This window comes from Bos taurus, unplaced genomic scaffold, assembly GCF_002263795.3.
Source record: "Bos taurus isolate L1 Dominette 01449 registration number 42190680 breed Hereford unplaced genomic scaffold, ARS-UCD2.0 Leftover_ScbfJmS_965_547, whole genome shotgun sequence".
NCBI classification, from domain to species: Eukaryota; Metazoa; Chordata; class Mammalia; order Artiodactyla; family Bovidae; genus Bos; species Bos taurus.
The window spans coordinates 129,081-156,791 of NW_020192254.1; the positions used below are offsets into that span (position 1 = coordinate 129,081).

The following is a 27,711-nucleotide window of genomic DNA, read 5'->3' on the forward strand; positions in this document are numbered from 1 at the left end:
TGTCCTGAATGGCCTTCTGTTTCCCTCTAGTTCCCAAAGAGGACCTCGTGGTGAATGCCCCAGGCCGGGGCTGAGGAATCGGCGGTCTCCGACCTGTGAGGTAGAGCTCAACTCTCTGGTGTCTCACAGATGCTGCTTTCACTCCTTATGTTTCATTCAGTGAAATACAGTTTATAGTAATCTGAACAATGTATATTGCACTTATGTATTGCAATTCCTTGCTGGTGAAATATTGCAATAATTTGTTTATCACAGAGACATGATTCAAAGCACACTAAAAAATATGACTTTCAATTCGCTTCTGAGGAAAGACTGAGTTGAGGAAAGAATCAGGTAATGTATGGCCAGTGTGCAGTGGTAGTGAGAAGTGTTTAGAAAGTTCACAGTTGACTAGTGCTGTGTAACAGGAGCATCTCCAGAGGCAACACACACAGACACAGAACTTCAGAATCACACACCTGGACTCACACAAGGCCCCCAACCCTGATTCACACAAACCCACAACATCTAAATGATGTAGTTGCTTCCAGTACCCTAAAGGCAATCGTTCTTTTCCTCCCTCTTCTTTTTTTTTTTCAGTTTGTATTCAAATCTTTGCATCCCCATGCACTAGAGTCCATGGAATTCTCCAGGCCAGAATCCTGGAGTGGGTAGTCTTTCCCGTCTCCAGGGAATCTTCCAAACTGAGGGATCAAACACACGTCGCCAGCATTGCAGGCGGATTCTTTAACAACTGAGCTATCAGGGAATTCATTGCCCAACATAGCTTAATATTAATTTTCCTCAGGTGAAGATGGCAATTGGACAAATGGCCCAAAGTCTTAACCACCTATTGGAAAAGCCAAACTGAGTACCTAGGGTTGATCCAACTTTGGTTCTTCTGAATGAGTAAGCTGCTCCTGCCAGTCAGCCACGTGATCCTCGGTCATGTGGAAAGGGGTTCCTGGCATCTATATCCATCCCTTGAAGTACTAGCAGGCCCAGGGGTCCAGATCCTGCCCGTCATTATAATTATAAGGTGGGCACAGTGGTCAAAGAACCCAGGGTAAACATAGGTGGATTAATGCCAACTTTGGCACAGTCATTATTGGGAAAAGAATCTCGGGACTCACATCCTCTTGGTAAAGTCACAGACTCTGAGCGTTGGGTGGCCTTTTGTAGAGTGTAGGCCCTATGTGTTGGTGTTCCTATCTTTGTTTACACAAAGACAAAAGCATATTATCATCAGGGGTGTATTTCATTGTACTGGGTAACATTACCATAACCTCACATTGATTAAACCCTGTAGTACACACTCAAGGCAAATTGTCAAATAAAGCTCACAGTGGAACATGATAGTCTAGTGACCATGACTCTTGTCATAAATCTCGTACACAGCTGGGTCAGAGACAGTCAGGTTCACTCCATGCTTCCTCTCCATAATGAACTGTCCCACTAAAAGTGTGACTTCTGTGAGTGTGAACCGCCACTGACTCAGTGGACTTGCAAACATTGTTTGGAAAATCAAGCCTGGAAAATAACATCGCATGACTAATAAAAGCTATTTGGAAAGGTAGTATTGAATTTAGTCCTCTAACAAGAGTTTACTTTTAATCGAGAATAAAGTCTCACAGACTTGGTAAGTACAATAGCTGAAAGAGTGGATTCTGAGGATGCAGTGATCTAGGAAGTAATCCAGAAGATAGGTGTGATTTCCCAGAAGCTCTAACAGCCAGGAGGGACATGCGTCTCTGTCATTGAAAGCTGGCATGCATTGTAATGTTTCGCTTTTCCATTACTTTGGTTATCACCAGTTAAGTGCAGGCACTCTCTTTCATTGCCTTCCTGCTTGTCTCCTTTGTTGTACTTCATCCAGCAAAGAGGAGGGTTCAAGAGCAGCTCAGTCCACAGTTACTAACCTCTCTGATGTACACATTGCACCCCATGTCCCATCAAACAAAGAAACAAGAAACCTGAGGTCTTTGGAAGCAGCCTCTCCTCTGTCCTGATGGCTTTCTGTTTTCCTCTAGTTCCCCAGGAGCACCTCGTGGTGGAACTGGCCCAGGCCGGGGCTGAGGAATCAGCTCTCAGACCCCTGGAGGTAAGCTAAACCGTCTGTGTCTCACATAGATGCTGCTTCACTCCTTTATGTTTCATTCAGTGAAATACAGTTATAGTAATCTGACAATGTATATTAGCACTTATGTATGCAATTCCTTGCTGGTGAAATATTGACCATAATTTTGTTATCAACAGAGACCTGATTCAAAAGGACACTAAAAAATACCGTCAATTACTACTGTAGGTACTTTCCTCAGTAGGAATTTTTTCTCCTGGAAACTGAAAGATCTTAAGTGAAAGAGCCCAGCCTTTTCCAACATGGGTCCTCTCTGTTTTCTCTTGGAACGATTGATTTTTTTAAGAGTTTAGTTACCTGAGGAAAACAAAAATTCAGATAACATAAAACTTACTGCAGAGAACACACAGTGCTGGCCTCCCTCACACTGTTCTCTTCTCTCTAATCACAGGCAGCTGGAGCAGCCAACGAATATGGTAAATATTGAGCGACCGTCCCTCTGCTGAGCAACAATTTAGCTGATGACTGTGGGGCTCCTTTGCCACCTAGCTTTGCAGAGTCACCCTGATGCTGGATTCCTATGGTGGGTGAAGACTGGGGGTCCAGAGAAGAGACTGATCTCCCAGAAAAGAACAATGTCTATGTTCTATGGTACATGGAAACAGCTACATCATTTAGATACTGTGGGTTTGTGTGAATCAGGTTTGGGGGCCCATGTGTAGGCCCATGTGTTGTGATTCTGAAGCTCTATGTGTGTGTGTTTCCTCAGGCGATGTTTCCCTCTTACATAGCACAAATCAACTGTGAACTGTCTCAACATTTCTCATCCCCACTGGACATTGTCTATATATTATCTGACTCTTCCCTCAACTCAGCCATTCTTCAAATTTGGTTAATATTCATTGTCCTCAAATGGAGATGGTGCTGAGAAAAACAGCCCAAGCTCTTGACATCCTAAGTGGACAAGCCAAACTGGGAACCTATGGGTGGTCCCAGTGTGTCTGCTCTGGACCCCTGACCTGCACTTATCACTCAACCATGGGATCCTCAGTCATGGAACAAGGGGGTCCCCGCATCTCCCTTTACGCTTGGAGGTACTAGAGCTCCAGAGGTCCAGATTATGCCCATTATTGTAAGATTGGCTCAGTGGTCATGGGACCCAGGGCAAACGTAGGTGGATTATCGCCAACATTGGCATAGTCATTATTGTGAAAGACACCTTGGGATTCCTATCCTCCTGGTCAATTCATAGATCTAACAGTTGTGTTTCCTTGTTTAGACAGTACAGGCCATATCTGTTGGTGCTATTGTCACTGCTTAACCAAGAACAAAAGAAGATTGTCATCAGGGAGATATTTCTTTGTACTGGGTGACATTTCCATAAGCCTTACATTGGTTAAACCCTGTAGCACACTTTCAAGGGAAGGTGTCAAATAGATCTCACAGTGGAACTTGACACTCTGCTTGGTGACCTTGACTCTTGTTGTAAACCTCCTGCACACCAGGGTCCACGAAGGTCGACGTGTACCCCATGCTTTCTCTCCATGATGAACTGTCCCACGAAATGTATGGCTTCAATGAGTGTGAACAGACACTGACTCAGTGGACGTGCAAATATTGTTTGGACAGTGAAGACTAGGAAGAAACATCACATGATAGATTATAGCTATTTGGCAAGGTAGGGTTGAATTCAGTCCTCTAACAGAGATTGCTTTTAATCAAGAACAAAATCTCACAGAAAACTTAATAAGTGCATCAGCTGAAACTGAATCCTGGGGAGGCAGTGATCTACGAAGAAATCCTTCTGGATAGGGGTGGTTTTGCAGAAGATATAAACAGGCAGGAGTTTCATGAGTCTCTGTCAGTGAAAGGTGGCATGCATTTCAGTGGTTCTTTTTTCCCGAACCGTTAGGTTATCACTAGTTAAAATACAGAAGTTTTGTTTCGTTATTTCCAGCTCCTCTGATTTGCTCTTATTTATACAAAAAAGAGGAGGACTCAACAGCAACTCAGTGCATAGTTACTAATGCCTTATGTATACATTCCACCCTATGCCCCTCCAGTGAACAAGGCTCCTGAGAGGTTAGTGAGCACCTTACCTGTGTCCCTGTGCTGTTCTGTGTCCCTCCAGTTCCTCAAGAGGACATGGTGGTGGAACTGCCCCAGGACAGGGCTGAAGACAAGGCTCTGAGGACTGTGGACGTAAGTGCACCTCTCTTAACTGGGGCAAGGCTGCGGCTTCACTGCTTTATTTTCCTTTTAGTCGAATACAGGTATAGTAATCTGACAATTTACGTTACCACTGAGGCATGCGAATCCTTGGCTGGGAAAGTAGAGAGGATAAATCTATTATTAACACAGTCCTGATTCAAAAGGACATTTCAATAAGACAGCATCATTTATTACTGTAGGTACTTTGCTCAGCAGAAAGTGTTCTTTCTTGAAAAACAATTTGTAAACGTTGGTCAAATTAAAACTGAGAGATCTTATGTGAAACAGACCAGTCTTCCCAACAGAAGACTGTTTTATTTTGGAGCCACTGAAATGAAGAGTGCTAGTTACCTGAGGACAAAAAAACAGATAACAGAAGACTTAGTGCAGAAAATTCAAGATGCTGAGACACTCACTCTGTTTTCTTCTCTGCAATCACAGGAATCTGGGGAAGCCTGTGAACACGGTAAATATTCAGGGATCATCATTCTGCTGAGGGACAATCCAACTGATAAAGGTGGGGTTCTCTGACTGGCTCTGGTTGGAGAGTGGCCCTGATGCTAGATTCCTACTTAGGGTGTGAGCTGTAGGTGCAGAGAAGAGACTGATCTCCCAGGAAAGAACAGTGTCTGTGTTCTATGGTACCTGGAAGCAACTACATCATTTAGATGTTGTGGGTTTGTGTGAATCAGGGTTGGGGGCCCTTGTGTGAGTCCAGGTGGTGTGATTCTGAAGTTCTGTGTCTGTGTGTGTTGCCTCTGGAGATGTTTCCCTGGTACACAGCACTAGTCAACTGTGAACTTTCTAAACACTTCTCACTACCACTGCACACTGGCCATACATTACCTGATTCTTTCCTCAACTCAGTCTTTCCTCAGAAGCGAAAGTGAAAGTCATTCAGTTTGCATTCAAATCTTTGCGGCCCCATGCACTAGAGTCCATGAGAATTCTCCAGGCCAGAATCCTGGAGTGGGTAGTCTTTCCCTTCTCCAGGAGATCTTCCAAACCGAGGGATGAAACACAGGTCTCCAGCATTGCAGGCAGATTCTTTAACAACTGAGCTATCAGGGAATCCATTCCCCAAATAGCTTAATATTAATTTTCCTCAGGTGAAGATGGCAATTGGACAAATGGCCCAAATCTTAACCTCCTAGTGGAGAAGCCAAACTGAGTACCTAGGGTTGATCCAAATTTGGCTCTTCTGAATGAGTAAGCTGCTCCTACCAGTCAGCCACGTGATCCTCAGTCATGTGGAAAGGGGGTCCTGGCATCTATATCCATCCCTGGAGGTACTAGCAGGCCCAGGGGTTCCAGATCGTGCCCATCATTATAATTATAAGGTGGGCACAGTGGTCAAAGAACCCAGGGTAACCATAGGTGGATTATCGCCAACTTTGGCACAGTCATTATTGGGAAGAGAATCTCGGGACTCACATCCTCTTGGTAAAGTCACAGATTCTGAGTGTTGGGTGGCCTTTTGTAGAGTGTAAGCCATATGTGTTGGTGTTCCTGTCTTTGTTTACACAAGGACAAAAGCATATTATCATCAGAGGTGTATTTCATTGTACTGGGTAACATTACCATAACCTCACATTGATTAAACCCTGTAGTACACACTCGAGGGAAATGGTCAAATAAAGCTCACAGTGGAACATGATAGTCTAGTGACCATGACTCTTGTCGTAAATCTCATACACAGCTGGGTCAGAGACAGTCAGGTTCACTCCATGCTTCCTCTCCATAATGAACTGTCCCACTAAAAGTGTGACTTCTGTGAGTGTGAACCGCCACTGACTCAGTGGACTTGCAAACGTTGTTTGGAAAATCAAGCCTGGAAAACAACATCGCATGATTAATAATAGCTATTTGGAAAGGTAGTATTGAATTTAGTCCTCTAACAAGAGTTTGCTTTTAATCGAGAATAAAGTCTCACAGACTTGGTAAGTACAATAGCTGAAACAGTGGATCCTGAGGATGCAGTGATCTAGGAAGTAATCCAGAAGATAGGTGTGATTTCCCAGAAGCTCTAACAGCCAGGAGGGACATGCGTCTCTGTCATTGAAAGCTGGCATGCATTGTAATGTTTCGCTTTTCCCATTACTTTGGTTATCACCAGTTAAATGCAGGCACTCTCTTTCATTGCCTTCCTGCTTGTCTCCTTTGTTGTACTTCATCCAGCAAAGAGGAGGGTTCAAGAGCAGCTCAGTCCCCAGTTACTAACCTCTCTGATGTACACATTGCACCCCATGTCCCATCAAACAAACAAACAAGAAACCTGAGATCTTTGGAAGCAGCCTCTCCTCTGTCCTGATGGCCTTCTGTTTCCCTCTAGCTCCCCAGGAGCACCTCGTGGTGGAACTGCCCCAGGCCGAGGCTGAGGAATCGCCTCTCCAACCCCTGGAGGTAAGCTCAACTGTCTGTGTCTCACATAGATGCTTCTTCACTTCTTTATGTTTCATTCAGTGAAATACAGTTACAGTAATCTGACAATGTATATTAGCACTTATGTATGCAATTCCTTGCTGGTGAAATATTGACGTTAATTCTGTTATCAACAGAGACCTGATTCAAAAGCACACTAAAAAATACCGTCAATTACTACTGTAGGTACTTTCCTCAGTAGAATTTTTTTCCTCCTGGAAACTGAAAGATCTTAAGTGAAAGAGGGTCAACAAGGGTCCTCTCTGTTTTCTTTTGGAACGATTGATTTTTTTAAGAGTTTAGTTACCTGAGGAAAACAAAAAATCATATAATATAAAAGTTACTGCAGAGAACACATGGTGCTGGCAACCCTCTCACTGTTCTCTTCTCTCTAATCACAGGCAGCCGGAGCAGCCAATGAACATGGTAAATATTTAGCGACCATCCCTCTGCTGAGGAACAATTTAGCTGATGATTCTGGTGCTCTCTTTCCAGCTAGCTTTGCAGAGTCACCCTGATGCTGGATTCCTACGGGGGGTGAGGACCGGGGGTCCAGAGAAGAGACTGATCTCCTAGAATAGAACAATGTCACTGTTCTATGGTACTTGGAAACAGCTATGTCATTTAGATACTGTGGGTTTCTGTGAATCAGGTTTGGGGGCCCATGTGTGGGCCCATGTGTTGTGATTTTGAAGCTCTATGTATGTGTGTTTCCTCAGGTGATGTTTCCCTCTTACACAGCGCAAGTCAACTGTGAACTGTCTCAACACTTCTCATCACCACTGGACATTGTTCACATATTACCTGACTCTGCCCTCAACTAAGCCATTCCTCAAGTTTGGTTAATATTCATTGTCCTCAAATGGAGATGGTGCTGAGAAAAACAGCCCAAGCTCTTGACCTCCTAAGTGGACAAGCCAAAATGGGAACCTATGGGTGGTCACAGTGTGTTTGCTCTGGACCCCTGACCTGAACTTATCACTCAACCATCGGATCCTCAGTCATAGAGCAAGGGGGTCCCTGCATCTACGTTTATGCCTGGAGGTACTAGAGCTCCAGAGGTCCAGATTGTGCCCATCATTGTAAGATGGCCTCAGTGGTCATGGAACCCAGGGCAAACATAGGTGGATTATTGACAACATTGGCACAGTCATTATTGTGAAAGGCACCTTGGGTTTCCTATCTTTAATTCAATTCAATTCAAAGATCTGAAAGTTGTGTTCCCTTATTTCGACCGTACAAGCCATATCTGTTGGTGCTAGTGTCATTGCTTAACCAAGAACAAAAGCAGATTGTCATCAGGGAGATATTTCTTTGTACTGGGTGACATTACCATAAGCCTTACATTGGTTAAACCCTATAGCACACTTTGAAGGGAAGGTGTCAAATAGATCTCACAGTAGAACTTGACACTCTGCTTGGTGACCTTGACTCTTGTTGTAAACCTCCTGCATATCAGGGTCCAAGAAGGTCAACGTTTACCCCATGCTTTCTCTCCATGATGAACTGTCCCACGAAATGTATGGCTTCAATGAGTGTGAACATACACTGACTCAGTGGACTTGCAAATATTGTTTGGACAGTGAAGACTAGGAAGAAACATCACATGATAGATTATAGCTATTTGGCAAGGTAGGGTTGAATTCAATCCTCTAACAGAGATTGCTTTTAATCAAGAATAAAATCTCACAGAAAACTTAGTAAGTGCATCAGCTGAAACTGAATCCTGGGGAGGCAGTGATCTAGGACGAAATCCTTCTGGATAGGGGTGGTTTTGCAGAAGATATAAACAGGCAGGAGTTTCATGAGTCTCTGTCAGTGAAAGGTGGCATGCAGTTCAGTGTTTCTTTTTTCCCGAACTGTTAGGTTATCACTGGTTAAAATACAGAAGTTTTGTTTCTTTATTTCCAGCTCCTCTGATTTGCTCTTATTTATACAAAAAAGAGGATGATTCAGCAGCAACTCAGTGCATAGTTACTAATGCCTTATGCATACATTCCACCCCATGCCCCTCCAATGAAAAAAGGCTCCTGAGAGGTTAGTGAGCACCTTACCTGTGTCCCTGTGCTGTTCTGTGTCCCTCCAGTTCCTCAAGAGGACAGGGTGGTGGAGCTGCCCCAGGACTGGGCTGAAGACGAGCCTCTGAGCACTGTGGACGTAAGTGCACCTCTCTTAACTGGGGCAAGGCTGCGGCTTCACTGCTTTATTTTCCTTTTAGTCGAACACAGGTATAGTAATCTGACAATTTATGTTACCACTGAGGCATGCGAATCCTTGGCTGGGAAAGTAGAGAGGATAAATCTATTATTAACACAGTCCTGATTCAAAAGGACATTTAAATAAGACAGCATCATTTACTACTGTAGGTACTTTGCTCAGCAGAAAGTGTTCTTTCTTGAAAAACAATTTGTAAACGTTGGTCAAATTAAAACTGAGAGATCTTATGTGAAACAGACCAGTCTTCCCAACAGAAGACTGTTTTATTTTGGAGCCACTGAAATGAAGAGTGCTAGTTACCTGAGGACAAAAAAAACAGATAACAGAAGACTTAGTGCAGAAAATTCAAGATGCTGAGACACTCACTCTGTTTTCTTCTCTGCAATCACAGGAATCTGGGGAAGCCTGTGAACACGGTAAATATTCAGGGATCATCATTCTGCTGAGGGACAATCCAACTGATAAAGGTGGGGTTCTCTGACTGGCTCTGGTTGGAGAGTGGCCCTGATGCTAGATTCCTACTTAGGGTGTGAGCTGTAGGTGCAGAGAAGAGACTGATCTCCCAGGAAAGAACAGTGTCTGTGTTCTATGGTACCTGGAAGCAACTACATCATTTAGATGTTGTGGGTTTGTGTGAATCAGGGTTGGGGGCCCTTGTGTGAGTCCAGGTGGTGTGATTCTGAAGTTCTGTGTCTGTGTGTGTTGCCTCTGGAGATGTTTCCCTGGTACACAGCACTAGTCAACTGTGAACTTTCTAAACACTTCTCACTACCACTGCACACTGGCCATACATTACCTGATTCTTTCCTCAACTCAGTCTTTCCTCAAAAGTGAAAGTGAAAGTCATTCAGTTTGCATTCAAATCTTTGCGGCCCCATGCACTAGAGTCCAGAGAATTCTCCAGGCCAGAATCCTGGAGTGGGTAGTCTTTCCCTTCTCCAGGAGATCTTCCAAAGCGAGGGATGAAACACAGGTCTCCAGCATTGCAGGCAGATTCTTTAACAACTGAGCTATCAGGGAATCCATTTCCCCAAATAGCTTAATACTAATTTTCCTCAGGTGAAGATGGCAATTGGACAAATGGCCCAAAATCTTAACCTCCTAGTGGAAAAGCCAAACTGAGTACCTAGGGTTGATCCAAATTTGGCTCTTCTGAATGAGTAAGCTGCTCCTACCAGTCAGCCACGTGATCCTCAGTCATGTGTAAAGGGGGTCCTGGCATCTATATCCATCCCTGGAGGTACTAGCAGGCCCAGGGGTTCAGATCGTGCCCATCATTATAATTATAAGGTGGGCACAGTGGTCAAAGAACCCAGGGTAACCATAGGTGGATTATCACCAACTTTGGCACAGTCATTATTGGGAAGAGAATCTCGGGACTCACATCCTCTTGGTAAAGTCACAGATTCTGAGTGTTGGGTGGCCTTTTGTAGAGTGTAAGCCATATGTGTTGGTGTTCCTGTCTTTGTTTACACAAGGACAAAAGCATATTATCATCAGAGGTGTATTTCATTGTACTGGGTAACATTACCATAACCTCACATTGATTAAACCCTGTAGTACACACTCGAGGGAAATGGTCAAATAAAGCTCACAGTGGAACATGATAGTCTAGTGACCATGACTCTTGTCGTAAATCTCATACACAGCTGGGTCAGAGACAGTCAGGTTCACTCCATGCTTCCTCTCCATAATGAACTGTCCCACTAAAAGTGTGACTTCTGTGAGTGTGAACCGCCACTGACTCAGTGGACTTGCAAACGTTGTTTGGAAAATCAAGCCTGGAAAACAACATCGCATGATTAATAATAGCTATTTGGAAAGGTAGTATTGAATTTAGTCCTCTAACAAGAGTTTGCTTTTAATCGAGAATAAAGTCTCACAGACTTGGTAAGTACAATAGCTGAAACAGTGGATCCTGAGGATGCAGTGATCTAGGAAGTAATCCAGAAGATAGGTGTGATTTCCCAGAAGCTCTAACAGCCAGGAGGGACATGCGTCTCTGTCATTGAAAGCTGGCATGCATTGTAATGTTTCGCTTTTCCCATTACTTTGGTTATCACCAGTTAAATGCAGGCACTCTCTTTCATTGCCTTCCTGCTTGTCTCCTTTGTTGTACTTCATCCAGCAAAGAGGAGGGTTCAAGAGCAGCTCAGTCCCCAGTTACTAACCTCTCTGATGTACACATTGCACCCCATGTCCCATCAAACAAACAAACAAGAAACCTGAGATCTTTGGAAGCAGCCTCTCCTCTGTCCTGATGGCCTTCTGTTTCCCTCTAGCTCCCCAGGAGCACCTCGTGGTGGAACTGCCCCAGGCCGAGGCTGAGGAATCGCCTCTCCGACCCCTGGAGGTAAGCTCAACTGTCTGTGTCTCACATAGATGCTTCTTCACTTCTTTATGGTTCATTCAGCGATATACAGTTAGAGTAATCTGACAATGTATATTAGCACTTATGTATGCAATTCCTTGCTGGTGAAATATTGACGTTAATTCTGTTATCAACAGAGACCTGATTCAAAAGGACACTAAAAAATACCGTCAATTACTACTGTAGGTACTTTCCTCAGTAGAATTTTTTCCTCCTGGAAACTGAAAGATCTTAAGTGAAAGAGCCCAGGCTTTTCAACAAGGGTCCTCTCTGTTTTGTTTTGGAATGATTGATTTTTTTAAGAGTTTAGTTACCTGAGGAAAACAAAAACTCAGATAACATAAAAGTTACTGCAGAGAGCACATGGTGCTGGCAACCCTCACACTGTTCTCTTCTCTCTAATCACAGGCAGCCGGAGCAGCCAATGAACATGGTAAATATTCAGCGACCATCCCTCTGCTGAGGAACAATTTAGCTGATGATTCTGGGGCTCCTTGCCAGCTAGCTTTCCAGAGTCACCCTGATGCTGGATTCCTATGGGGGGTGAAGACTGGGGGTCCAGAGAAGAGACTGATCTCCCAGAAAAGAACAATGTCATGTTCTATGGTACTTGGAAACAGCTACGTCATTTAGATACTGTGGGTTTCTGTGAATCAGGTTTGGGGACCCATGTGTGGGCCCATGTGTTGTGATTCTGAAGCTCTATGTATGTGTGTTTCCTCAGGCGATGTTTCCCTCTTACACAGCGCAAGTCAACTGTGAACTGTCTCAACACTTCTCATCACCACTGGACATTGTCTATATATTACCTGACTCTTCCCTCAACTCAGCCATTCCTCAAGTTCGGTTAATATTCACTGTCCTCAATTGGAGATGGTGCTGAGAAAAACAGCCCAAGCTCTTGACCTCCTAAGTGGACAAGCCAAACTGGGAACCTATGGGTGGTCCCAGTGTGTCTGCTCTGGACCCCTGACCTGCACTTATCACTCAACCATGGATCCTCAGTCATGGAGCAAGGGGGTCCCTGCATCTCCATTTATGCTGGAGGTACTAGAGCTCCAGAGGTCCAGATTGTGCCCATCATTGTAAAATGGGCTCAGTGGTCATGGGACACAGGGCAAACATAGGTGGATTAAGGCCAACATTGGCACAGTCATTATTGTGAAAGGCACTTTGGAATTCCTATCCTCCTGGTCAATTCAAAGATCTGAAAGTTGTGTTCCCTTATTTAGACAGTACCAGCCATATCTGTTGGTGCTAGTGTCATTGCTTAACCAAGAACAAAAGCAGATTGTCATCAGGGAGATATTTCTTTGTACTGGGTGACATTACCATAAGCCTTACATTGGTTAAACCCTGTAGCACACTTTGAAGGGAAGGTGTCAAATAGATCTCACAGTGGAACTTGACACTCTGCTTGGTGACCTTGACTCTTGTTGTAAACCTCCTGCACACCAGGGTCCAAGAAGGTCAACGTTTACCCCATGCTTTCTCTCCATGATGAACTGTCCCACGAAATGTATGGCTTCAATGAGTGTGAACAGACACTGACTCAGTGGATGTGCAAATATTGTTTGGACAGTGAAGACTAGGAAGAAACATCACATGATAGATTATAGCTATTTGGCAAGGTAGGGTTGAATTCAGTCCTCTAACAGAGATTGCTTTTAATCAAGAACAAAATCTCACAGAAAACTTAGTAAGTGCATCAGCTGAAACTGAATCCTGGGGAGGCAGTGATCTAGGAAGAAATCCTTCTGGAAAGGGGTGGTTTTGCAGAAGATATAAACAGGCAGGAGTTTCATGCGTCTCTGTCAGTGAAAGGTGGCATGCATTTCAGTGTTTCTTTTTTCCCAAACTGTTAGGTTATCACTAGTTAAAATACAGAAGTTTTGTTTCGTTATTTCCAGCTCCTCTGATTTGCTCTTATTTATACAAAAAAGAGGATGATTCAGCAGGAACTCAGTGCATAGTTACTAATGCCTTATGCATACATTCCACCCCATGCCCCTCCAATGAAAAAGGCTCCTGAGAGGTTAGTGAGCACCTTACCTGTGTCCCTGTGCTGTTCTGTGTCCCTCCAGTTCCTCAAGAGGACATGGTGGTGGAGCTGCCCCAGGACTGGGCTGAAGACGAGCCTCTGAGGACTGTGGACGTAAGTGCACCTCTCTTAACTGGGGCAAGGCTGCGGCTTCACTGCTTTATTTTCCTTTTAGTCGAACACAGGTATAGTAATCTGAAAATTTATGTTACCACTGAGGCATGTGAATCCTTGGCTGGGAAAGTAGAGAGGATAAATCTATTATTAACACAGTCCTGATTCAAAAGGACATTTAAATAAGACAGCATCATTTACTACTGTAGGTACTTTGCTCAGCAGAAAGTGTTCTTTCTTGAAAAACAATTTGTAAACGTTGGTCAAATTAAAACTGAGAGATCTTATGTGAAACAGACCAGTCTTCCCAACAGAAGACTGTTTTATTTTGGAGCCACTGAAATGAAGAGTGCTAGTTACCTGAGGACAAAAAAACAGATAACAGAAGACTTAGTGCAGAAAATTCAAGATGCTGAGACACTCACTCTGTTTTCTTCTCTGCAATCACAGGAATCTGGGGAAGCCTGTGAACACGGTAAATATTCAGGGATCATCATTCTGCTGAGGGACAATCCAACTGATAAAGGTGGGGTTCTCTGACTGGCTCTGGTTGGAGAGTGGCCCTGATGCTAGATTCCTACTTAGGGTGTGAGCTGTAGGTGCAGAGAAGAGACTGATCTCCCAGGAAAGAACAGTGTCTGTGTTCTATGGTACCTGGAAGCAACTACATCATTTAGATGTTGTGGGTTTGTGTGAATCAGGGTTGGGGGCCCTTGTGTGAGTCCAGGTGGTGTGATTCTGAAGTTCTGTGTCTGTGTGTGTTGCCTCTGGAGATGTTTCCCTGGTACACAGCACTAGTCAACTGTGAACTTTCTAAACACTTCTCACTACCACTGCACACTGGCCATACATTACCTGATTCTTTCCTCAACTCAGTCTTTCCTCAAAAGTGAAAGTGAAAGTCATTCAGTTTGTATTCAAATCTTTGCGGCCCCATGCACTAGAGTCCATGGAATTCTCCAGGCCAGAATCCTGGAGTGGGTAGTCTTTCCCTTCTCCAGGGGATCTTCCAAAGCGAAGGATCAAACACAGGTCTCCAGCATTGCAGCCGGATTCTTTAACAACTGAACTATCAGGGAATCCATTCCCCAACATAGCTTAATATTAATTTTCCTCAAGTGAAGATGGCAATTGGACAAATGGCCCAAAATCTTAACCTCCTAGTGGAAAAGCCAAACTGAGTACCTAGGGTTGATCCAAATTTGGCTCTTCTGAATGAGTAAGCTGCTCCTACCAGTCAGCCACGTGATCCTCAGTCATGTGGAAAGGGGGTCCTGGCATCTATATCCATCCCTGGAGGTACTAGCAGGCCCAGGGGTTCCAGATCGTGCCCATCATTATAATTATAAGGTGGGCACAGTGGTCAAAGAACCCAGGGTAACCATAGGTGGATTAACGCCAACTTTGGCACAGTCATTATTGGGAAGAGAATCTCGGGACTCACATCCTCTTGGTAAAGTCACAGATTCTGAGTGTTGGGTGGCCTTTTGTAGAGTGTAAGCCATATGTGTTGGTGTTCCTGTCTTTGTTTACACAAGGACAAAAGCATATTATCATCAGAGGTGTATTTCATTGTACTGGGTAACATTACCATAACCTCACATTGATTAAACCCTGTAGTACACACTCGAGGGAAATGGTCAAATAAAGCTCACAGTGGAACATGATAGTCTAGTGACCATGACTCTTGTCGTAAATCTCATACACAGCTGGGTCAGAGACAGTCAGGTTCACTCCATGCTTCCTCTCCATAATGAACTGTCCCACTAAAAGTGTGACTTCTGTGAGTGTGAACCGCCACTGACTCAGTGGACTTGCAAACGTTGTTTGGAAAATCAAGCCTGGAAAACAACATCGCATGATTAATAATAGCTATTTGGAAAGGTAGTATTGAATTTAGTCCTCTAACAAGAGTTTGCTTTTAATCGAGAATAAAGTCTCACAGACTTGGTAAGTACAATAGCTGAAACAGTGGATCCTGAGGATGCAGTGACCTAGGAAGTAATCCAGAAGATAGGTGTGATTTCCCAGAAGCTCTAACAGCCAGGAGGGACATGCGTCTCTGTCATTGAAAGCTGGCATGCATTGTAATGTTTCGCTTTTCCCATTACTTTGGTTATCACCAGTTAAATGCAGGCACTCTCTTTCATTGCCTTCCTGCTTGTCTCCTTTGTTGTACTTCATCCAGCAAAGAGGAGGGTTCAAGAGCAGCTCAGTCCCCAGTTACTAACCTCTCTGATGTACACATTGCACCCCATGTCCCATCAAACAAACAAACAAGAAACCTGAGATCTTTGGAAGCAGCCTCTCCTCTGTCCTGATGGCCTTCTGTTTCCCTCTAGCTCCCCAGGAGCACCTCGTGGTGGAACTGCCCCAGGCTGGGGCTGAGGAATCACCTCTCCGACCCCTGGAGGTAAGCTCAACTGTCTGTGTCTCACATAGATCCTGCTTCACTTCTTTATGTTTCATTCAGCGAAATACAGTTACAGTAATCTGACAATGTATATTAGCACTTATGTATGCAATTCCTTGCTGGTGAAATATTGACGTTAATTCTGTTATCAACAGAGACTTGATTCAAAAGGACACTAAAAAATACCGTCAATTACTACTGTAGGTACTTTCCTCAGTAGAATTTTTTCCTCCTGGAAACTGAAAGATCCTAAGTGAAAGAGCCCAGCCTTTTCAACAAGGGTCCTCTCTGTTTTCTTTTGGAACGATTGATTTTTTTAAGAGTTTAGTTACCTGAGGAAAACAAAAACTCAGATAACATAAAAGTTACTGCAAAGAACACACGGTGCTGGCAACCCTCACACTGTTCTCTTCTCTCTAATCACAGGCAGCCGGAGCAGCCAATGAACATGGTAAATATTCAGCGACCGTCCCTCTGCTGAGGAACAATTTAGCTGATGATTCTGGGGCTCTCTTGCCAGCTAGCTTTGCAGAGTCACCCTGATGCTGGATTCCTATGGGGGTGAGGACTGGGGGTCCAGAGAAGAGACTGATCTCCCAGAAAAGAACAATGTCTGTGTTCTATGGTACTTGGAAACAGCTACATTGTTTAGATACTGTGGGTTTCTGTGAATCAGGTTTGGGGGCCCATGTGTGGGCCCATGTGTTGTGATTCTGAAGCTCTATGTATGTGTGTTTCCTCAGGCGATGTTTCCCTCTTACACAGCGCAAGTCAACCATAAACTGTCTAAACACTTCTCATCACCACTGGACATTGTCTATATATTACCTGACTCTTCCCTCAACTCAGCCATTCCTCAAGTTTGGTTAATATTCATTGTCCTCAAATGGAGATGGTGCTGAGAAAAACAGCCCAAGCTCTTGACCTCCTAAGTGGACAAGCCAAACTGGGAACCTATGGGTGGTCCCAGTGTGTCTGCTCTGGACCCCTGACCTGCACTTATTGCTCAGCCATGGTCCTCAGTCATGGAGAAAGGGGTCCCTGCATCTACGTCCATGCCTGGAGGTACTAGCAGCTCCAGAGTTCCAGACTCATTTTAAGGTGGGGTCAGTTGTCCTGAAACCCAGGGCAACCAAAGGTGGATTAACAGCCAACTTTGGCACAGTCATCAGGGTAAAAGGCACCATGTGGTCGTATCTTCCTGGTCAGCTCTCAGATCTTGAGAGTTGTGTGGCCTTGTGTAGACAATGTTGGTCATATGTGTTGATGCTAGTGTCATTGCTTAAACAAGAACAAGAGCAGATCCTATCAGGGAAACATTTCATTGTACTGGGTGACATTACCATAAACCTTACATTGATTAGACCCTGTAGCACACAGTCAATGGAAGGTGTCAAATAGATCTCACAGTGGAACTTGGTAGTTAGTCTAACGACCATTACTTTTGTTGTAATCTCCTGAACATTGTTGTAATCCTGGGTTAGACAAAGTCAGCGTTCAGCCTATGTTTCCTCTCTACAACGAACTGTCCCACTAAATGTATGACTTCTGTGAGTGAACAGCCACTGACTCAGTGGACATGGAAACATTGTTTGGAAAATGAAGACTGGGAAAGAATATCACATGGTTAATAGTAGCTATTTGGAAAGGTAGGATTGAATTCAGTCCTCTAACAGAGTTTGCTTTTTATCAAGAACAAAGTCTGAGAGAAAACATTCTAAATTCAGTAGCTACAAATGTGGATCCTGGGGAGGTGATGATCTGAGAAAAAATCCAGAAGACAGGGACCATTTAACAGATGCTCTAAACAGGCAGGAGGTTCATGGGTCTCTGTCACTGAAAGCTGGCATGCATTTTAGTGTTACTTTTTTCCCCATCATTTACGTTATCCCTAGTCAAAATGCAGAAACTCTGTTTCATTTCTTTCCTTCTCCTCTCCTTTGCTCTCCTTCATCCAGCAAAAAGGATGATTCAACAGCAGATCGGTCCATAGCTACTAACCTCCCTCATGCATACACTCGACCCTATGTCCCCTTCAAATAAAAGGAGAAAAAAAAAAAAGAAGAAAGAAACACTGAGAGATTGATAAGCATCCTCACCCATGTCCTGACTGCAACTCTGTGTCCCTCTAGCTCCCCAAGAAGACCTGGTGGAGAAACTGTGCTTTCTATAATCAACTTTCCCACTATACATATTGCCCTTGTGAATGTGGACAGGAACTGACTCAGTGGATATGCACACTATAAAAAACAAATATTGATAGAAAAATATGATATCATTCATAGTGGCTCTTATTAAATGGCAGGAATTCAGTATTGCCAAATACTGCATATTTGATTTCATTTAAGAAAATTGGTTAGTGAATTAAGAGAATAGCATACTTTGCCCAATATTGAATTCAGTTCCCTAACAGAGATCACTTTTAATCAAGTACAAAGTCTCATACAAAACATGATGATTAGAATATCGGCAACTGTAGATCCTGGAGAAGAGTGATCTGGGAAAAATCAAGGGACAGTGGTAATTTAGCAGGACCTCACAATAAGCAGGAGGAGTCATGGGTCTCTTTCATTGAACAATACACACATTTTAGAGCTTTCCTTTTTTTAGATTGAATATTTCATGTTGATTAGGTTCCTCTAGCTAGAAAGCCAAAGTACTATTTTCATTTCCTTCTTCCTCTCCTTGACTTTCCTTCCTCCTCCAAAGAGGATGGATGAACACAAGTTCACCTCATGCTTAATAACCTCCCACATCTGGACACACCACCCCGTGTCCACACAAAGAGAAAACCCCCTGCATGATTCCTGAACAGCTTCACCAGTGTTCTAACAGCTACTCTGTGTCCCTCTAGACTTCACTGAGGACCTGCCAGTCAACCCACCATGTGACAACACAGAAGAGACTCAGTGTTTCTCCAAGGCAAGCTGTTTTTTTTTTTTTTTTTTGGTATGAGATAGAAATATTGTTTCATTTCTCTTTCAGTAGAATTAAGTTGTGACTCTGATGGTTTTTGTTTCATATAGAGACAGTTCCCTTTGTTGGGATAATGTAGACGAGAGTCTTATTACCAACTCATGATTCCTCAGTCCACAAGATACTAAAATTGTTAGCATCCATTACACTCTGTAGAGTACAGATTTCTCTCTCCTGCAGCAACATTTCTTCTAGGAAAAGAATTGTGCAATTTCCAGCCTAAATGGACTTGGAGTTCCATCCTCCAGGCACAGGTCATGCCTTTCATCCTGAGTATGTGTGTGCTGATCTTGCTGGGTTCCCTGGACTCCACACTGCTCCTCATCAGGTTTTCTACTGTCACCAAATGAACCAAAGACTGTGCATCTATGTGATCTTACCCTCATAGCATCTTCTCTTCTGTACTTGCAGGTGGCCCTTTCAGGATGTGAAAGTGGTATGTATTCTAGAATCGTTCCCTTTGGGAGAAAAAACTTTGTAGATGAGAAAGTTGGGGCTTTCTCGCTGGTTTTAGTGTAGAGGCCAAACTGATTCCAAATTCCTGCTGGGAATGAGTATAGGGGCCCTGGTGATAGAAAGTAATTTACAAGAGATCAATGTGGATGATTACTGTAGTTCCCGGAAGAAGCTGTATTATGGTTAATAGTGTAGGTTTGTGTCCATGGGACTGGGTGTGTTTTTATGTATAATGAATAGTGTGATTCTTTGTGTGTTTGAATTTTTGGGTTGTGTTTTCCAAAATATCTGTCACCCTAAACGTCACTGTTAGTGGTGTCAGCCCCAAAATATTTCCCATCACAATGTACCATGAATGTTTATGTGTATAAAAATAAAACAAAGTATATACATTCACTGTATCCATTGATTTTATACCAAGTGAACATCCTTTTCCCAGGAAGACAAATCCCATCACTGCTGAGGAAGATGTTTACAGGATTCTTTTTAATTTTTATTAAAATTTTTATTGGCTGTTCTTGGCCTTCATTGCTGCCCAGGCTTCTTTCTACTTATGGAGAGCAAGGGCAACTCTCTAGTTGTGGTGCGTAGGCCTCTCACTTTAGTGGCTTCTTTGTTGCAGAGCATGGCTTCCAGGGCTCTTGGGCTTCCATAGTTTGGCACGTGGGCTCAGTAGTTGTGGTACATGGTTTAGTTGCTCCACAGCATGTGGAATCTTTCCAGACCAGGGGTTGAACTCCTATCTCCTGCATTGTCAGGTAGATTCTTAACCACTGAGCCACCATAGAAGTCCTATAAGATTCTTAATGAGCAAAACTGTGTTTCAGAATCCCCTTTACTGGGTCAACCACACCTTCATTTAATAGTAAATCTCATCACTTAGTAGGTCTTGTAGGATTTTGATTGCTCATGATTCACCACTCTGCCACTTCCCTCATTCAAACTCTTTCTGTTGGAGCCTCAGAATGAATCACCCCCTTCATCCAAGGCCCCAAGTACTGGGGAGGCTCCTTCCTTCTTCAGGGAGCCCCTGGTACCCAAGAGCAACACCCAGTTTCAGAGGAATCTGAGAAAGGAGGAGGCTCCAGGCATAAATGGAGGAGTTCATTCCAGCTTTGCCTCTTACCCTTTGAAGTGTCCAGTCTGTCCTGTTAACTCAATGCACCATGTTGTTTAGCACGTCTCTAGAACTTTTCCATCCTGCCACTAAAATCCTGTAACCATTGAACAGACACTCCCTGTGTCAACCTCTTCCCAGGTCTTGGATCCACCCTTTTATTCTCTGCTTCCCTGAACTTTCCTTTCAATATGGCAGGTAAGTGGAATTGTTCAGTATTTGTCCTCCTGCGACTAGCTTATTTCGCCCTTACCAATAGCTTCCCACTTTGCTTCAAATGACAGGATTGCCTTCATTTTTAAAGACTCAATCACATTCCAGTGTATGTATGCACCACATTTTCTTTCTTGATTTATCTGCCCTTGGACACTGAGCAGTTTTTCTATCTTGATTGTTGCGTACGATGCAACAATGGGTATGAGATTATAGGTATCTCCTGGAACATTCTAGTTTTATCTCCTTTGGATATAAACTCAAATAAATGATTGCTGGATCTTATGATAATCTTAATAATTTTTTGAGGGACTTCCAAACTGTTCTATAATGGCTATGCCATTTATCATTCCTACCAACAGGCATGGAAGTTCCACTTCTCTACATATTTGCCAACATCTATTATTTTCTTCATATAATACACCTCCTGAAAGGTGATATCTCCTTTTGACTTGGTTTCCATTTCCACTAACTACCCCACTTGCTGCTTAGTGATGCTAAGCATATTTCCTATGTATATTGATCACTTCTATGTCTTCTATGAAGAAATGTCTATGGAAGCTTTTGAACATGTTTTAAAGTCAGTTATTTGCCTGATATTATTGTGAAGTTGTGTTTTAGCAGTTGCTTTTATATTCTGGATATTGGCTCTTTATTCAGATACAAAGTTTGCAGATACTTCTTTGATTCTATAGGTTGCCTGTCTATTGATTTTTGAGGAGATGATCCTTTCTTCACTTGATAATTTTAGAACCTTAGCAAATATCATTTGGCCACAGTGGTCAGTGTATTCAAGATTCCCTCCTTACAATTCATTGGTCTCTCTGCCTATTTAGCTGCAGGTAGAATACAGTTTTGACTGCTGTGGCATTCTTGCCTGTTCTGAATTCAGGAAGCCTGAAGACCCCATTGTTGTTCTTTGCTCTCAAGACTGTTTTAGAGCCCACTGGCGCTGAGGCACAGGGTAAACACTCTTTCCTGTCAGGGCCGGCCCTTCTCCCTGGCCCGCCCTTCACGGAACCTGCGGAGCGTCAGTCAGGAGGAGGTGGAGGCCTCCGCAAAAGTTTAAAAAAAAAAAAAAAAAGACTGTTTTGTTCTTTGGGTTTCTTCTGGGTTCCGTAGTTTGGGAGATGTTTTTTTTTCCATTTTATTAAAATGACATGGGATTTTGTAAGTGGTTTAAATATATATGTACATCACTTTTAGGAGTATAAGAAGGTCAACAACACTAAATATTCCAGTCTATGAATATGGTACAGTATTCCAATTACTTGTCTCTTCTTCTTTTAACAGTGTTTTATGGTTTCCAGTGCACAAAACCTTCAGTTCCTAATAAGCCCTTTCCACTGCCTTCCTTGGGTCCTCTAGAATCAGGGATGGGAAAGATGGGCTCAGGAAGAGAGTGAATATTCCTCCCTTCCCTCCATACCTACTTTCTGGTTACTTGTAGTACACGAGTGCTGGGCCATGCCCTTTACCTCTGCCCACAAATGAGCTCCCTCCTGAGAATTTTCTTTGAATCTGAGTGTTCACCTTACTAGGGCTTCACTGGTAGCTCAATTGTTGAAGAATCTGCCTGCAACGCAGGAGATCCTGTTTCGATTCCTGAGTCAGGGCGATCTGCTAGAGAAGGGATAGTCTACCCACTCCAGTATTCTCGAGCTTCACTTGTGGCTCAGCTGGTAAAGAATCCGCCTGAAATGTAGGAGACCTGAGTTCAATTCCTGGGCTGGGAAGATGCCCTGGAGAAGGGAACGGCTACCCACTCCAGCACTATTGGGATGTTCACAAGCACTCTCCCAGTGCCTGCACTGGGTTCAAGAGCCCCAGATTTACCTGCATATGAATGATCTTATCAGGCCATCATATCATCTGGAATAAATGAAAAATAGAACAGGCAATTAGTTGCCTTTTTCTTGTCTGTGGAGCCCTTAGAGCTGAACTTTCCAGTGTAGTAGCCATTAGCTAGAGCTGCCTATCTATAATTAACATATTTCAACAATACTTAACTTGTTATATTGAAACAATCACAAAAAGCACACATAGCTTGGTCACACTAGCCATATTGCAAAAGTGTCCATAAGCGTTGGCATTTCAGCTTCGTAAACTTGAATGTAAGAGCTCTGTTGGGCCTGTAGAAGTAGAAGGTTAAAAGGTAATTTTCTCAGCCTCTTTCTCATGTGAATATGTTCAAATGTGATCACCATCTTGTGAAGGGCTCTGACTCCACAAAGCACAGGGGAAGTCTGAGCCTGGAAGGAAGACTGGGGAGATGCTGTGTGAGCCAAGTGGAGGAGGAGAAATGGGTAGCTCAACTTGTGTAATAACTGTATTATTGCTCATGGTTATCTTTCTACAGACTGTTTTGTGGAAAACGTTAGCAGCAATGATGCGGAAGAGAATGCAGGTAGGGAACAACTCTCAGGTGGGATTTAGAGGGAGAGGGTTCCTGGACCATTTGAGTTACACCTGCTTCTTCAGAGATGAATATAAACCGAGGAAGAAGAAGGAAATATGTCTAGAGTTGTAGTTTGTTCTTTTCAAATTTTAACAATATAATAGACTTATGTGTCCATGTAGTTGATTCTGTTGTGCTTATAGTCATTTCTTCTTGCTTTTCCATTTAGAAATATCCTTTCTCACAAGACTCCTTGTTCCTTGCCCTTTCACCTGCCTAATATGAAAGCTTGGCTTCTGGTTATTACCTGCAGTGTAGTATACATGAAGGACTTTGGCTTCATGTTTAAATTCTCCTATGATGGCCATATCCTAGTGGGCACAAAAGTCTCATAGTCACTTGACACTGGAGACCAAGTTCTGGCAGTGAGTGTCAGGTTGTGGGTTAGACATGAACTCTCTCCCTGTGCATTTTCAGGACGTGTGGCCTGCCCTCATGTTTGTCCTCACTGTTTATTCCTCATGTAAAGGGTGCTCTCAGGGTTGAATGAGTCAGAACACACGTGCTCTTGCGTCCCTGCCTGGGCTGAGTCTGCTGGAGTTTCTCTCAGAACCACACCTCCCCAAGGATGCTGTGCTGAAGGTGCTTCCACGTGAGAGCAGCCCATGTGTTCCTAGAGACCAGCATGGCTGCAGATTCTAGAGACTGTGAAGGGGCTGCTGGCTTTCTTTACACATGTTCTAGGAGCCCTACTGACCTGGTCTTCTGGGACTGATCAAACCTAGGTCAGAGACTCAGAGCAGCAGGACTCGGGGTGACTGCTCATCTTAGAACCTAATACTCCCTCCAGAGAGAAGCTCTAGGTGGTTTTGATCACAATCTTTGCACACTCCTCAACTCGTTTATTTACCTTTCATGTTTTTACTTGTTTTACATTTGAGTTGTGGTATTTTCTTATATACTTTGAGTATGATCTCCCTTTCTGATATATTGTTTGTAATTTTCTGTAGGTTATCTTTTCATCCTACTGACTGTTGAAGAGACTATGCTTTCACTCTTTTCTTGTCTTAGAAACTTGGTGAATTTCATTTGACCCTATATCCATGAGTTTACTTGGGGCTCTTTATTCTGGTCTTTAGGGCTATGCATGTGTTCCTATGTCACTATCATACAGCTTGGATCCCTATATCTTTGTAATGTATTTGAAATCAGGAGGTGAGAAAATCTGAAATTAGTTCTCCAGATTATTGTGTCTGTTTGGAGTCCTTAGAGGTTCCATATATATTTTTGGATTTCTTTTTTCCGTTTCTGGCTAAATGAAATTGAAAGTGTTTGCCTTTATCCTCTCTTAGGGTCTGGGAAACTTAAGGTGTTGCTGAGAGCATTAAGTATCTCCCAGGCCACTGAGGTCACATCAGGCAACAGGATAGTCTCTGTTATGTGAACTTTTTGTCCTCCCCTCCCCTAGGACTCAGAAGATTCTCATGTCCATGTCAGGCCATTCCTGAGAGTGATGGATTGTTTAATTAAATAATGGACTCATTAGAGACTGTGGCCATACACACATGGTCCTTCTTCTAATGTTTCCATGTTGGAGAACTCTAGGGTTGGTGGAGGCTCAAGGAGGAAGGAAAAGAACAGTGACTAGAGGAGAGAAATGATGAAGGAAGTAGAGGGGAAACAGCGGGAGAAGGAGGCAAGCAAGGTCGTGGGCAGAGATGCATGGAGACAGTGACCACCTGGAGGAGGAACACGTGGAAATGGTGTCATTCCTCGTCACTCGTAGACAAGCTGAGGGTGGCAACAGGATGTTGGATGTCAAAGACCCACTTTTTCATTGCAGAAGTGAAACACTGAGGCCCTGGGAGGTCCCTGGAGAAAAGGGCACCAGGGGTCCCAAGGCCAGGTTGTGAGGAGCACAGGGTCCCCTGGTCACATCCTGACTCTAAATCTCCCCTTTGCTTTCCCACAGCCACTCCAGATGAGTGCTGCCCTCAGACACCAAGAAACTGCATGGTGCATATTGAGGATTTGGAGGAGAGCAAGACTATAGAGGTCATTTATTTCTTCTTTCATATCTTTTAAAAATGTTCTCTCTTATCCTGATCAATAGATTCTTCTTTGCAACCCTTCCCTTTCTCCTCTTTCCCTCTTTTTCTGATTAGCCTTCTGCAGGACCTGGTCTCTTGTAGGCACTTGGGGACCTAGGAGCTTATATAAAATCTATGAATCTATCTTCAGCCCTATTCCCCCATTTTCTGAGCATTTCCCTACTCCTGACCTCATGTCTGCACCCTTGAACCTGGTTTTGTCACCATGAGTGGCCTGAGCAGGAGTTGAGGCTGGAGTCAGCAGGTCTGGACCCACACAGCTGAAGGGCCCCCATGAAGTCTGCACTGCCCTGAGCTACCCCATATGGTTGCTTTCCTACCCTGGGAGGGATTGGACCTGCTTGACTGATCTCTTCCTTCCAGATACCAAAAAGATCTCTGGTCATCTTTTTGAAGACTGCTTCAGGAGAAGTCAGCAGCGATGATGAGGAAGACCTGGAAGAGCAAGAGTGAACGTGGGACCTGGGGTGAAAGGTGAGGCAGATGAGGGCCTGTGTCTCTGTCATGACCCCATTCATTTGTTGGTGCTTCAGAATCACCAGCAGAAACCATGGGGTCTGCTTCTGAGGGTTATCACAAACGTAGAGACAAGAGGGTGGTAACACTCTGTGCAGACGAGTGGAGGATGCCCTGAGCATGTCTCCCCAGGGCACAGGTCCCATCCAAAGATGCCCCCGAGGTTGCTGGACTGGCTTGTCTGGCAGCTCTTACTTTTGCAGGGAGGCTGGGGGGCACTGTGGGGCCACCGTGTGCAGGAGTCCAGGAGCTGCTGTTCCAGAGTGCTCTCTTTAAAGATCTCCCCGTGGGGGTTTCCTCATCTCCCTCTGCAGGATCCAGCTCTGCCCTCCCATCCCTGCTAAAGGCTGCAGGGGGAATCCCTAGTCCATCACCAGCTGCAGAGAGAGGTTGGGGTGGCCCTGCCCTCCCCAGTCCTGGGCTCTGGGAACAGAGTGAAGGAGACACAGGTGCCCAGAGGTCATGCAGGCAGGGCATCACCTGGCAGCTCTGCATCCCTGTGGGTGCTCCCTGGTCGTGAGGGTCCCAGCCAGCCTGGGGGTGCCCAAGTCTGGGGTTTCTCAGGATCTGGAACCCTGGGGTCCTAGGTCACCTCAGGGCAGCATCTCTCAACCTGAATTTGGAGGTTCTGTAGATTTTTCTGTGTATGTGTCCAACTGAAGACACATCAGAAAGCAATTTAGTCCTTTGTGCACTTGGGATGGTGGTGCTAGTGGTAAAGAACCCTCCTGCCAATGCAGGAGACACAAGAAAAGGGTTTGATCCCTGGGTATGGAAGATCCACTGGAGAAGTAGATGGCAACCCACTCCAGTGTTCTTGTGTGAAGAATGCCAGTGACTGAGGAACCTGGTGAGCTATCATCCATAGGGTTCCACAGACTCAGACATGACTCAGGTGACTGAGCAGCACACTTGGGATGAGTGGCAGGATTCAAGTTACTCGTGTTCCTTTTATTTTGTTCCCAAGTCTGTCATTAATAACATATCTTGTTTTATTATAGTTTGAAAATAAATGTTTTCTCTCAAATTTCAATGTTGCGATATGCTAAACAGTTAAAATATACTTTTTATAATATAAAAACAGTTTAAAGGCAGAAACCTCAGGAGAGTTTGGTTGGGGCTTAGAAATGATTATTCAGGAAAACAGAGATTCCAGGTGTCTGTCCATTTCCAATGCTCAGGTCTCAGGAGCAGTTGTACTGTGTAGGATGGGTGGGCATGTTCTCCTACCCTCTGTGTCATCTGACCTCCTGCTCCTCCCAGGGCCTAGAGGGAAGGGGGGACCCAAACTTTCAATCCTGAATCCCAAGTCCCCTGTTCCTTTGCCTGAGTCTCACTGTCCAGGGGACCCATCAGTTGAGGTTTGCCAGCCAGATGCCCAGGTGTACTTGCTCCTGGGGGACATTTCTAGACACTCCTTACTAACAGACAACACCCTCAGCAAAGAGCAGTAAACAGACCCAGTGCCTTGCAGATCTGAGCCCCAAAGCCAAGTCTAGATGCTGGGAAGTCTTCTGGGTCCTGCACACCCTCCCCAGGGAGCCCTCCTCTGTCTGACTCTGCATCTTCCAGGGACTCCATCACCTGTGTTGGTGTTGCAGGCTCTGCTCTGAATCCCTGAAGACCTGGACCTGGACATCATCCTGGACCCCAGAGGGGATGGAGCCCCCACAGCACCAGGAGCCTCATCTGGACCAGATCAGGGGAGGCCTCATTGCCTCTCTACTGAGAGTCCTCATTTAGTACAGCTTCATTTGTTTTGCTCTGTCGATTTAGTATTAGTTTTATCTACAGTTTTATCTTTATGTTCTGTATATATCTATATGTTCCATATTTATAAGTAAGTTTTTTCATTAAATGTTTTTATCTATTTACTTTCAAAAGAACTTTTTATAAAAACACATATGTATAAAGTAACCCCCTCAACAGAGGTAGAACTTAAGAAATTGTCATAAGCCAGTCACCTTAGTGTCTACCACCGGGATCATTTCCCCCTTCACACAACTCAGTCTTTGTTGTTTAAGAACTGCAAATTTATTTCTAACATCTATCCTTCTGTCATTGTCTTTAAGAATTCTGT

At 44.0% G+C, this 27,711-nt stretch overlaps 1 protein-coding gene across 6 annotated transcripts; it reads left to right on the top strand.

Moving 5' to 3' along the window:
* Positions 1-667: 667 nt before the first annotated feature.
* On the top strand, positions 668-27,501 carry LOC101907643 (uncharacterized). Of its 6 annotated transcripts, none has more exons than XM_059884506.1 (19): positions 668-2,080; positions 2,508-2,532; positions 4,188-4,784; positions 6,600-6,670; positions 7,090-7,114; positions 8,775-8,845; positions 9,297-9,372; positions 11,188-11,258; positions 11,685-11,709; positions 13,361-13,431; positions 13,882-13,957; positions 15,774-15,844; positions 16,271-16,295; positions 18,699-18,766; positions 19,232-19,256; positions 22,966-23,013; positions 24,977-25,059; positions 25,479-25,589; positions 27,204-27,501. In XM_059884506.1, the coding sequence occupies exons 3-18, from the start codon at positions 4,601-4,603 to the stop codon at positions 25,566-25,568; spliced, it is 1,080 nt and encodes a 359-aa protein (XP_059740489.1). In that variant the 5' UTR covers positions 668-2,080; positions 2,508-2,532; positions 4,188-4,600; the 3' UTR covers positions 25,569-25,589; positions 27,204-27,501. The 6 variants fall into 6 exon arrangements, with proteins under 6 accessions (XP_059740489.1, XP_059740488.1, XP_059740492.1 ...); XM_059884505.1 differs by having other exon boundaries at positions 1,975-2,080; positions 27,233-27,501; XM_059884509.1 differs by having other exon boundaries at positions 1,975-2,080; positions 13,882-13,906; positions 27,233-27,501.
* Positions 27,502-27,711: the final 210 nt, after the last annotated feature.

Excerpts from the sequence above, each read along its gene's own strand:
- LOC101907643 (XM_059884506.1), top strand. The coding sequence starts at position 4,601 with ATGAAGAGTGCTAGTTACCTGAGGACAAAAAAACAGATAACAGAAGAC. Across the intron at positions 7,115-8,774 it reads CGGAGCAGCCAATGAACATG|TTCCTCAAGAGGACAGGGTG; the intron begins GTAAATATTTAG and ends GTGTCCCTCCAG. Across the intron at positions 15,845-16,270 it reads CACCTCTCCGACCCCTGGAG|GCAGCCGGAGCAGCCAATGA; the intron begins GTAAGCTCAACT and ends CTCTAATCACAG.